The sequence below is a fragment of the Apodemus sylvaticus genome, chromosome 11, assembly GCF_947179515.1.
Source record: "Apodemus sylvaticus chromosome 11, mApoSyl1.1, whole genome shotgun sequence".
NCBI lineage: Eukaryota > Metazoa > Chordata > Mammalia > Rodentia > Muridae > Apodemus > Apodemus sylvaticus.
This window is the reverse complement of record NC_067482.1, coordinates 62,352,929-62,366,149: the sequence shown is the minus strand read 5'-3', so window position 1 is coordinate 62,366,149 and position 13,221 is coordinate 62,352,929. Positions and strand designations below refer to the sequence as shown.

Genomic DNA, 13,221 nt, shown 5'->3' with positions numbered 1-13,221 from the left:
TTGCATTTTATTCTGCCCAACTCTGCACGACAACTGCTTTACCTCGCAATGGCTTTCATCTGCCCACAGTCAAAGTTGGCACATCAAATCTACATCCTTTATGTGGAGTCAGCATCACCATTTTGTAGAGAATTAACAAGGACAGTTTCCTGGGACACTGTATCTGATAAACAGCTTCCACGGGACTTTGTGTAATTCTAAAACAGGTTATTAGTAAGACTTAATGGAACCAATGTTAAATGAGAGGAGCTCGTTTTAAACAAAGGACTGATTCTTAATTAAGTATTTTCTATTTCTAGCAGTTAGGTTGCATACTCTCAGGAGTGTGCCTGGCTGCAAGCTGCAAGCTAGATGGACTGATTTGAAGGCCTTCGGCTTTCACCAGCCAGTAATTCACGAGCTCATTTTAGAGCTGTATGTAGTTGAGCTGAAAACAGGTTAAGTCAGAGTGTGTGCCATTACTCCCATCTTATAAATAATTGCTCACTGTGGGAAGCATAGCTGCAGAAATAAAATGGTCTTAAAAACCAAACAAGAGGAAGCTGGTGGAGAAAATCTTTACTGAGAAATGTTGTTTGGACAAGTTGTAATGTTACTTCAATTTCATTTTCTTATTATTAGTAAGTCGACAGAGCTGGTTTGACTTTCATGTTTTATCATACACTTACTAAATCTCCTGAATTGCTGTGAGGTATTTTTAGAGCATGATACACTATAAGCAGTATTTTCAAGGATACATCTTTCTTAGTTAGCATTTAGATTCCTAAACAGTGTGTGTTTGTGTGTGTGTGTGTGTGTGTGTGTGTGTGTGTGTGTGTGTATAAAATCATTCTATATTTTCCCCCTCCCTCCTCATCAGAGAGCAGAATTGAAGAAATTTGATAGGCTTTGTTGGTTATAGAAGAAGTTGGAAATTCTTTTTTTTATTATTATTATTCGATATAATTTTTTATTTACATTTCAAATGATTTCCCCTTTTCTAGCCCCCCACTCCCCGAAAGTCCCGTAAGACCCCTTCTCTTCCCCTGTCCTCCCACCCACCCCTTCCTGCTTCCCCGTTCTGGTTTTGCCAAATACTGCTTCACTGAGTCTTTCCAGAACCAGGGGCCACTCCTCCTTTCTTCTTGTACCTCATTTGATGTGTGGATTATGTTTTGGGTATTCCAGTTTTCTAGGTTAATATCCACTTATTAGTGAGTGCATACCATGATTCACCTTTTGAGTCTGGGTTAATTCTTATTTAAATGTTCCTTCCTGCCTTCAAACAAGAGAAAGACAGAATAATTGGTCATGATATAGCTGCTAGTTCTAAGGGACTTAAAAAGTAGTAGTTGGGGAAAAGGGCGTAAAATATCTCCTAGACAGCTACCGTGCTAAGTGTTTGGTTCTCTTATCTTTTACTTTGATTTCTTTTCTCAGATAAATAATTCAGAGCATTTCAAAGCCCGTCTTCTTTTTAATGTTCAGCACTTCAGTGGCACTGCCCACATTAACATTGATGGACGTTCCCTTCCAGGACCCTGTCCATCTATTTGAGAATGTATACGACCACTTAGGGTCCATTTAGCTTCAAGCTTGCTATGTACTTCTCTATGTTGTGATTTAGTATTAAAGCCTAGCAGACTCAGTGCAAGCATGCCTCTGAATGTGTTCCTTTTGTTCCTAAAACATACATGCAACATGCATGGCTCTCTTAGAAGAACTGCACCCCCATTTGTTTTAATATATCAGCTCTCCAGTAAATAACCTTATTTTGCATCTTTAGACAATGTGCTTGGCATTCAGTAATACCACATTCAATCAGGTCTGTTTTAACTATTTTTAATCATTTAAATATATATTTTATAGAATACTGTATAATTAGTACAGAATACATATAAAAACCTTTATAGAACAATCTAGACTCATAGTTATGAATATTGAAGCCAATTTTTGATCATTCAGATATCAAAATAAATGTTAGTGACTTTACACATAGAATTTTATTTAATATTTAACATACCTGTCAAGCTGACATTATACCATGTTGTAGGTTAGAGAAAGCCACTTGTTTGGTAAGGACCTTAGTTAAAATGTTGTTTTACAGCATGTGAAATAATCCAGATATAGGAAGACAGATGATGTGAGAGCCTAATTACATTTGGAGTTTTAAAAGTTGAACTCGTAGAAACAGAGTGATTTAAAGGTAATGGAAGTGTAGGAATACAAGTCTCCAATCTTAAGAATTTGTAGGGAGGAGATGAGTGTATTCTGTGACCTATTGTAGAGACTACAGCTAAATCTGCTAAGAGATAATAAGGTCATAATTATTCTTGCCATAAAATTTTATGTATATTATCTGGTATTTAGTTTCTTTTCTTGTTGCTGTGACAAAACCACTTGACAAAAAACAACTTTGGGTCACAAGCATTTACTCTGCCCACAAGACAATATATAGTTCATCGATACATTGGTTGGTAGTTAGGTGACAGGAGCATGAAGCAGCATTACATCAACTACTGGAAAGCAGAGAGTACTGTGAATATGCACATCTGTTCCATCCCCTCTCTTCATCTATACAGTCAGGGAACCCAGGCAGGGAGTAGTGGGCCTTCCTATTTTAATCTGCACAGTCCAGATGATCCCTCAGAAGCATGCTCAGAAGCCCATCTCCCAAATGATCCCTGACAAGCAGACAAACTAACCATCATAGTGAAGTGATGGATATTTATTTAATTTTATTGTGAGTCTTATTACCCAGTGTACATAAATTAAACATCATGTGGTAAATATTGATATATATAGTTTCATTAAGCTAGAAAATAGAAATGTTGATTTGTTAGAGAAAAAAACAGACTTAACAATGAAGCCAGACTGGCATATAAATTCTACTTAACTGAAAAGCCAAACTTTTGTGGATAAAACCATGGTTTTCTGTCATGTATATATGCATATATGTATACAACACATAAAATAGAAATTAATCCTTCTTTAAAAATCAAAGGAAGCACACTCATGGAAGCGCTGTAACTTAAACTATATAAGTCATGACAAAAGAATGCTCTGAGGGGAGAGTGGAGGGTGGAGAGGGCTATCGCAGGCATTCTCCCATCTGTGGGAGAATGCTGGCGCCTTACCTGTGCAAGTTCCAATGTCCCTGTATCTTCACAGCACATATGGGAGTGTAACCCTCATCCATGAAATGCCTGAAGCATCGGATGCTGCGAATTCCCCATAGACACTCCTTTCCCCCCTACACTTCTTAAACATAAAATGCAGCTGGCAAAGGAGGCTCAGTAAGAGACGAGCAGTAATTAATAAACCTTTTAACAGGGTACTCTAGTGAAATGTATGTAGAGGTACCCCTTGGTCTCTACATATTGTACTATACTCATCTTTCCTATGACATGAGATGATGCTGTGCCTGCAAGATGTGAGCAGTGGGCATGGTGATATTGAGTATGGTTACTACCTAAGGGTTTCCTGAACACATTTACTTTAGTGTTGTAAAGGTGGATGTGATTATTAACACCTTGCTTAGTTCCTGTTGGGGAGGTAGCAGATATCCAACATGGATACGTGAATGATAGGTTGTCAGGGCTGGACAGAGTAAACAGGATCTGATGTTATTCAGAAGGATGCCCAACATAAAACACATTGTTTTACTGTTGTTTGTGTCTGAAATCTCAGTGAATAATTTACATCCTGGGTAGCTGTCACCATGATTAACTGAGTACTACAATGCTCTGTAAACCATTGCATGGACTGTAAGTCATTTCCCTAGAGGATCAGAAAGTCCTGGTTTCCTTGATGACACCGCTGGATTTACAATGCTCAGCACAGTTTTAAAGGGAACATTGAGCAACTGGTTATCCAACTGTATGGTGTAGTAACTCAGGGTCACGGGTCTAGTCAAATTCCCTATATTCACTTCCCATAAGAGGCACTTAAAAGTGTATGTCACTGGATAAAGGATTGAGCTCCAATAACATCTATACCTTACAAAGGTGTAATGTTTATAATCTGAATCAAAGAGCTGAAGAATGGTTTGCTGAATCCACATTCTTAAAATGCATAGTAGGATGGACAAGATGTTCAAAGGGTATAATCTTCATTACCCCAGTCCTCCATCAGCAATAGAATGGATGCCCATTTTTCCTCTATACAACATGAATGAAAAAGCTAAAAGAAAGTGCCCATAGAATTGACCTCAGAACTCTTGTACCTGATCTTATATCACAACCTTCAAGTCAACTCAATTATTCCATAATCATTAATCTAAAATGTCAGTGTCCAATATAGTTAATTTTACTTCCTTACATTATATTCTTTTCTAGTATTATATAGTCTGTGACAAAATTAAACTCTTACTACCTTAAAAATACACTTAATATTCCTTGCAAATTTGCCAGCCATAGTAGCATGTGACTGCAGTGCTAGCACTTGGCAAGGACAGGCAGGGTGATTGCAGCATGTTTAAAAATCCCTTTTGTAAATTTACACATAAGAGTGTCATCATCCAAATAGACAATGGAATTAAAAAGAACTGAAAATAACGACCCTGGGCAACCTAAGGAGAGAAAGAGATGAAAAGAGTATGAAAAAGTGAGGAAGGAAGCCTTGTACACTGAGTTCTCTGTATCTGGATTTAGAATCATTAAGGAGTTAATCATTCTGACTTCAACTAAGAAAGCCATGCCTTACAGTGCAGCCTGTCCTGTTGTGCAGACAGCCATTAGTCAGAAGGACAAGAGTGTTGTAAATAAGTTCTCATGTTGAGATGGTGCTGTTTTATCCAGATGAAATGGCATGGCTCTTCATGATCTTTTGGCTCAGCCAAGTTTGAAACTTTATCTCCTTGTTGAAACAGGTGTGACTGCACTCCAGGATACATTGGTGAACATTGTGACATTGACTTTGATGATTGCCAAGATAACAAGTGTAAAAATGGCGCTCACTGCACAGATGCAGTGAACGGATATACGTGCGTCTGTCCTGAAGGCTACAGGTGAGAACATGAGAACAGGTTTGTGGGCAGGGAGATATCTCTAGGACTCTGGCACTTCTAGTCTAACCTAATGTTTCTTTGTATTTGTTAGTGGCTTGTTCTGTGAGTTTTCTCCACCCATGGTCCTCCCTCGCACCAGCCCCTGTGATAATTTTGATTGTCAGAATGGAGCCCAGTGTATCATCAGGATAAATGAACCAATATGCCAGTGTTTGCCTGGATACCTGGGAGAGAAGTGTGAGAAATTGGTCAGTGTGAATTTTGTTAACAAGGAGTCCTATCTTCAGATTCCTTCTGCCAAGGTTCGGCCTCAGACAAACATCACACTTCAGGTGAGAGATCTCCCTGCTCCCCCCAAGAGGTGAAGAAAAACTTCTGGGAGTGAAAAGCTTCAGATATTTTCCTTTCAATATGTATGTTTTAAAATAAGATATGAGCCAGTATGTTGATTCATTAAGGGGGAAGAAGGGTTGGGCATCAAAGTTGCCATTTCATTTGACACTTTAAGTGAAAGTGGTTTGCCCATTAATTTTTATGGCCCTGCCATTGCTTCTCTCAACACCTCAAAGGCTTTTCTTTAAAACCTGCATCTGAGATGCAAACAGCTGAGTTACCACACCTTAACTTGGCTATGTATCACGTGTAACTCTTCACCCAAAGCCTTGAGGAAGAACCCTGGAATTTAACAAACATTTTGATGTCTTACCATCAGGACAAATACCACTAAACAAGTCATTCAGACCCCTGAGGTACAAATTATACTAGATTAGGGAAAATAAATGTAAACTCTTTGGACAAATTGGGGCTACATACTTGTTGTATCTGGTAAGCTAAATTCTTTACTATATTTTAAATTTAAGTGGCTTTGACTCACATCTTATACTTCCATCCTTGTATTTTTTTTTTACCCCGACACTGACAATATAGGCATGGTTTCTGAAATTATGGGGCAAGAATGCTGGGAGGAAGCCAAGTTCCCTTTAAGAACCTCTCTCTTACACCATCCACCTTCTCATGTTTACCACATTGGATAATTATGTAAAGTACACTGATATTAGGACTTTTAAATTCTAACTTTCACTTAAGCCCCTTAATAGTCCCTCAAAGGAAAAAGATTAATACAAAAGTAGATATTTCCTATTTCTCTGTGCACATAGCCTGAGTATAAATAATTTTGTATGGGCTATCCTCGATATAGTCACATTTAGTTTGTGCCAAGGATAATGCTTGGAGTAGGAGACAAAAATACAAATAGACAAAATTTTCCAGTAAAGACAATTTTGACATGACATCTAACAGTTTTACTTAGATATTTGTTACTGGTTTTCTTAATTATTTATGGATTTATTTACAACAGAACAATTACCAAATTGCCTTTAAGTACAGTCTCAACAAACATTTTTTTCCTTATACCCAGAAGACAAATCATAATGAACGACTCCCCCACCCTCATTCACATAACAGCCTGTTTCTTTGCATGAGTACGTTTGGTTGACTGTGCATCCTAACATCAGGGCTACCTCCTACTAGATTGCCACAGATGAAGACAGCGGCATCCTGCTGTATAAGGGTGACAAAGATCACATTGCCGTGGAACTCTATCGAGGGCGAGTTCGAGCCAGCTATGACACGGGCTCTCACCCGGCTTCTGCCATTTACAGGTGAAGATCTCTCAATTACTGGTAAAGGTGAAAAAACTTATTCAATGAAGAACTGCTTCTCTTTTACAGTTGTGTAATGGTAAAGGATGGGGATAGTTTAGTGATACCAGGTGGCCTCGTTCTTTATGAATGGCTAAAGCAGGATGCTTGAGACCAAGTAACATAACAATCAGACATTCATGTTTTATATTTTGCAAACTAGAAATTGTAGGATCAGAACACCCACATCTTGCAAAGAGCTTCCTTTTAGCAGTATCATTCTATGGTAGAAGGAAAGCTGGGGGGGCATGCTAGAAATAAGGGGAGGGTAGAGGGGTACTCTCCCTTCATTGGGGACCTACTCATCCTAACTAACCTCTTGCAGAAGAGCCATACAATTCCCTAGTGATGGTAGATCCCTCAATAGCCTGATTATCTTGTAGTTTCCCTACCCCCTACCCTTCAGCATTGTTGCAATGGAGGTTATGTTCTTTATGATTGAATTTAATGGCATACTCAACATAGTACAGTCAGCTTTATAATATTCTTACTACCAATAATCCCCGATCATGCAGCAGACATTACTTACATGAATAGTTCTTCCAGGCAGGTTAACTCAAATGAATTAAGCAAGTAAAGTGTAGGGAAAGACCGTGCTCTCACTCTTTGGTTCTTTAAGAAGCCCCGTGTTGTAAGTATATGTTCCTCCTTGACAAATAGCCTTGGCATAGGCAATGCAAAACAAACGTTGCAATGGCGGGAAGTAAAATCAAATCTCTTTCAATCCAGCTCTCCTAGGATGCTGGCAAAGAGAAATATGCTTCACAGTTGATTGTTTGTTTACTTAGCATGAATTTTTCCCTTCTTTAAATACTGATTCGTATTTATGTTGATGTTTTTGTTTCGAGACAGGGTTTCCCTGTTTAGTCCTGTCTGTCTTGGAGCTTACTCCATAGGCCAGGCTGGATTCCAATTCAGAGATCCACCAGCCTCTGTGTCCTGTGTGCTGATGCCACCATGCCCAACGTGAGCCACATTTATAATATAATACCACGTTTATGAACAAAACTCATCTGTAGGCTACACGCACTTGGCCACGCGGGATTAGATGTTGATTATGACATAAAGTATAGAAAGTGATCTCAGTCTTATGAGTGTTGTCTGTGAATATGGAAATGTTCCAAAAGCCTTCATAGCTCATTGGCTTCTTCAAACAGTTCCAGGAAAGTAGGTGCCAGTTGCAGCCATGAGTAGAATTTGCTCAGTCCTTCTGGTGGTGAGCTAGGCCACTTGGGACTATTTAGAGCACGAAAACAGACACATAATTATTGCTTTTCAAGTGGAATACAATGGTTATTTCACCACCAAATGTTGGTGAATTATAGCCAACATTTTGTATCATTAGGCTTTAAAGTATATAGGGTTTCAGCCCATAAAAAGATTTTACAATTTGCGGTCCATTTTGTTTTACTTTTTTTTTCTTTTTGATGACAATGGTGCACTATAGAACCATTCCAAACCATAATAAAGATTCTTGGGTTGGCATATTAATGCTAATAGTCACATAAAACACATCAAAATATTTCTAGATAAGTTGGACGAATCCAAGTGATTTTCCCAAATGAAGACTTACTGGAAAGGGCATTTTATGTTTGATTCTCTATTCATTGCCATTTTTTACCTCAATGAAGAACAGCATATGTCCTGTGACAGTTTTAAAAATAATATTATGTTGCATAGTCTCCATTTAAAACTAAAAGCTCAGGTTTCTATTAGAAAATTATATAATAGAGACATATTACTTGGTCTTGACAACAAGTTCTATTTAATTCTTGTATTTCAAATTAAAACATGCAATTTGGGCAAACTATTACATTATTTCATAGCTTAAAAAGACAGGCAACAATTACACTAATTATCAGGTATTATATTATATTAAATTATAATACTTGAATATTAAGAAAATTATTAATATTCTAAAGACCTAATGGTAGAAGGGCAGCAAAGAAAAAATGAGAAAATCTTAGCAAGAAGTTGAGAGATTATCAAGGTATAATACTCAGTTTTAAAAAGTAGAGACCAGGTATGGTGCCACCCTCCTTTAACCCAGCATTTGGGAGCAGAGGCAGGTAGATCTCCATGCATTCAAGGCCAGCCTGCTCTATGTACGGAGTTCCAGGACATTCAGTGCTGCATAAAGAAGTGGCCCTGACTCAAAAAAAATTAATTAATTAAAATTAAAGCATGAACGATGTTATAAAAGAGTTAAGAAAGAAATATTTGCGTTCCAGGCATTTACATAAAGTAAATATGGACATAAAAAGGAGAAGTTGGGTGGAAGGAGGATTCTTGCCCAACTTCCACGGCACGTTATTTTGAGTCCTGAACCATTTGGATGTCATCAGCTCTTGTAGAATGCTGAAGTAATAGGAAAATGTGCTCCGAAAATTGTGTCTTCAGCACATTTCATCACCTGTCTGGTCTAAGTATGCAGACAATAAATAATAATGCTGTCTTGTGAGATTATGCAGAGAAGTAACAAATAAGTAAAGTATCCAGACAATTAATATAAATCAGTAAATAATAATCACGACTGGCTTCATAGATTCACAAATTCCCAAAATGGCTTTTAGAAAGAAAGGGTTACAGCAGTACAAAGATGGTTCGCGCACGATCTTTATTCGCAGGCTTATTTCTTGGCACCTGGAGTAGGGTGGGTTTATTTCTAATCCTGTTTCCTTCCACGTTCACTTCGCAGTTTAACACTGCTCTAGTTTTCTGACTTATCTTCAAAGGACAGAAAATGGCATAGCCTTCGTGTTTGTTCCTCCCTTTCTACAAGTTATGAGTGAAAGGTGCTGTTTCTGCATTGCTTTAGTAAAATTCCAGCAGTAGCACCATAGCAGTCAGCTCCTGTGAGGTACTTACAAAATATTTAATTAAATCGAATTTTCAAATCATTTCCATTCAACTCTATTTAGCAGTATGAAAAGTACATACTGTTGCTTTAAAGGACATAATTAAATATTCTTATTTTAGATAACTGTTATTTGGTTTGGTTTCCTTGCTATAATTTATGATATATAAACTTTACTTTTCTGAAGAACATTTTCTACATTATGTATTGCTTAATGTTCTATGAGGAAATTGCATTTGGAAATTAATTTTTACATCAAGTACGCTTTAATCATTTGATTTCTTCTCAATTTGGATTGAAATGGATTTTTTAATATTAGAGGAAAACAATCACATATGTATGTTTTGTTCCTGTAGGATTATTCTTTAAAAAAAATCACTTATTCACTTAAATTAACATATCAGTTATTGTAACAAATGGATTATCAGAAGCAGAAGGATTTCAGGTCTGACTAGATTGATAATTTTTTTTTCAGCTGGGCATGGTGGGACACCATCTCTCAGGTTGTTTGTTTGTTTGTTTTTTTAAGATTTATTTATTTATTTCATGTATGTGAGTACACCATCATTGTCTTCAGACACACCAGAAGAGGGCATCAGATCTCATTACTTATGGTTGTGAGCCACCATGTGGTTACTGGAAATTGAACTCTGGACTTCTAGAAGAGCAGTCAGTGCTCTTCACCACTGAGCCATCTCTCTAGCCCCCAAAGGTGTTTTTCTAATCTAGATAAATAGAATATTGTTTTCTATTTTTTTAAATGCCATTTTTACTACATGAAACAAAGGTCCTTTTGGTAGGAAAACAACAACTTTGTAAAGTTCATCAACCACTATTTATAAATTACGAGGGCTAGATATAGCTCAGTGAATAGGAACACTGGACACTCCTCCAGAAGGTTGTTTGCACCCAACCTAGGGAAAACTAGAACCACTGTACGTCCCTACAGACATCTACTCATGAACACATACCCACACAGAGACACATAGACATAATTTATAAAAATATAAAGGAAATCTTTAAAAAAAAAATAAGACAGTTAATATGCCTTTATGGATGTTGATGAAACAAAAGATACAGAATTTTTTGCAGTACAAATAATTATTTCTTGCATCATCACAGATGACTATGGTTTTTTTTTTTTCTTTTGATACATATAGATTCCCAGCATCTAGAAGTAGTGGAAGAGGCTGTGCTAGGGCTATCCACTCCTTTCGGATTGGGGAAGGGAAATCCAGGGTCTAAAATTTTGCATGTCTTACAAACTCCCAGGCACTGCTGCGCTGTATGGAGTAGACTTGAAGAATAGCTAGTGCAAGTGGTTTAAGCTGTATTGTGAGCTCCTGACCTGCGTCTTTTTCCATGCCTAAGACACATATCAGGCTGGATGCTGTTTTGATATCAACCATGTCCTCAACATTTCTATCAGAGCAATCATCAAATGCTACAAATATAGGTTCTTTCTCTCTAATGACTTAATTGTTGTTAAATATTTGCTAACACCTCACAATCTATAGGGTACCAATCTGCAACAACAGATGAAGTGAGCTGTGTCAACAAATGATCAAACGCAGATTTGCCTTTTCAATTTAGAAAATGGCTATAGAACAAGTCAATAATAATACTATATTCAATACTATTCAGAGGCTAATACTGCATTATAATTCTCAAATACAATGCTAATTTGCTGCTAATCAAAGCAACTTTCTTTTAACTGATACTAACATAAGCTTATAAAGTTTATTTTACAAAATTATTAATAAAAATATATACTTCTTTCTTCCAGTAAATATTAACAACAAACACAAAATGAGATAGTTTCTTTGGAAGCACTGTGAAAATTAGCCAATTAGAATGATCTTCCATGTTGGTGTACAGGAGCCATGCATGTAGGAGACCGTTAGGACTCTATGGCATTTTTTGCTGCTAAGTTTCCTTAGCTTTACACTGCATTATCCACTTGCATAAGATGGAGAAGAAATAGAAGAGACAGAAGGGGGAAAGGGAAGAGGGAGAAAGGCAGCCAAACAGAAATAGAGATAAAGGGAAAGAAGAGCCCTGCACAATGGAATAGTAAAGATGGCATCCTTGGAGACAGACAGAAGGTTGACATCCTTTTAAGATAAACATTCAGCCATTCTCATGTGCTGTCTGGGAATGCATTAGCATGGGCACTATAACATTAGACAAGTTGAGACATATCTTTGAATTTCTCCATTTCATCTAATAAGGATTAGAGCCATTATATTTTTCCCGTGCAGTTTGGGGACTTTGCTAAGATATGTGCAAATGCTGGAGCTCTAGACAGGACAGAGGGTAGGGCCCAGTACTTGGTACTGCTGGTAGATTATGAACTGGCCTCATCTCTGGAAAGCAGAGAGTAACAATGCTACTGAGAACACCCCCTGCCTCACATAGTACAGTTTCATTATGTCTATTTCAATGTATTTTATTCAAACGAATCTGCTTCAAACTATTGATCAAAATACATTATATGGAAAACTAGACTAGAAAAACATATTCTCAAAAACTCTAATACATGAAGTACCTTTTAATCTCTCTGGGATTTCTGCTCCTTTTAGTTTAAAAAGACAGGAGAAGCTTTTTTCAAATGTGTGTTGTTCTTACCCTCATCCGTATGGATGAGTCATGCCCAGCATAACAATATTAACCTGGGATGACAAACTATTCTTATCAGCTCCTAGATTCCTGTTCCATTGTCACCAGATATTTAAATTTCTTAAGGTAAAACAACAAAAGCTGATTGTCACCAAAAGAGAGAGGAGGGCAGGGAAGGAGAGGGAAAAAAAAAGAGAGAACAGAACAAAATTTTTCATTCTTATTAAGCTGTTTGTAAATAAATATATCAATAAATTTAAAAAAACAAATATAAAAATGTTATTATTAATATGTTCTAATGAGTACAAAAAAAGAAAGAAAATGAATTCCAGTTTTCTTATAAGCTCCAAGATTTAAAAGTGTAAACCACACAGTTCAAAAATTAGGTAGTTTTCTTATAGCCATTTTAAGGGCTGAAACTCAAATAATGCTCAGGTAATAGATGAGGGGAGTGAACCTAAATTGCATATTACTGGTAATAACTAAAAGTCATGTTCCCACGTGAATGGAGCATAGTTAGGTGACTCAATGGCTACTTTTGTGAGTCCTCAATTATAACATCACCCTGGGGAGTGGTAGAAGGAGGTACCTTCTATCTTATCATGACCCTAGAGGTACTGGGCATTGCACCTGGGCCTGGAGGGAGGTGACTGTGATGGATTGCAAAATCAATGACAGCTCAGCCAGTGCTAGGTGTCCTTCATGCTTCAACTATGACAGAATACATAGGTACCGCATTCTTCAAAAACAGCCACCGTGCATCTCAAACTAGAAAAGGCAGCAGGAAATACCACCTTTATTTTTGACTATTTTCTAGCCAGATATAGTCTTTTTTGGTTCTGTAATACAATACCCTCTTAACCAACAAAGACAATGAGATCATTAATTTTTTAAACCTTTTAAAAGGCCCATCTCAGTACTCTCTTCACTGTAAAATTATATAAATAGAATTTGCTTTGGTGATAATTTTTATCAGGTTTTTAATCAGATGAGACATTTAGACCATTTAGTGAGAGAAAAAATATTAATATGAATCTCACTCATAATTTGAAAATAGG

General features: G+C 37.1%; 1 protein-coding gene across 1 annotated transcript in view; it reads left to right on the top strand.

The window, feature by feature from the left end:
- The window catches only part of Slit2 (slit guidance ligand 2), a 323,981-nt gene that overhangs the window by 296,027 nt on the left and 14,733 nt on the right, over positions 1-13,221 (top strand). The window contains exons 30-32 of the mRNA XM_052199289.1: positions 4,850-4,987; positions 5,079-5,319; positions 6,518-6,648. Coding sequence (XP_052055249.1) covers positions 4,850-4,987; positions 5,079-5,319; positions 6,518-6,648 — 510 coding nt within the window. The remainder of the gene's footprint in view (positions 1-4,849; positions 4,988-5,078; positions 5,320-6,517; positions 6,649-13,221) is intronic.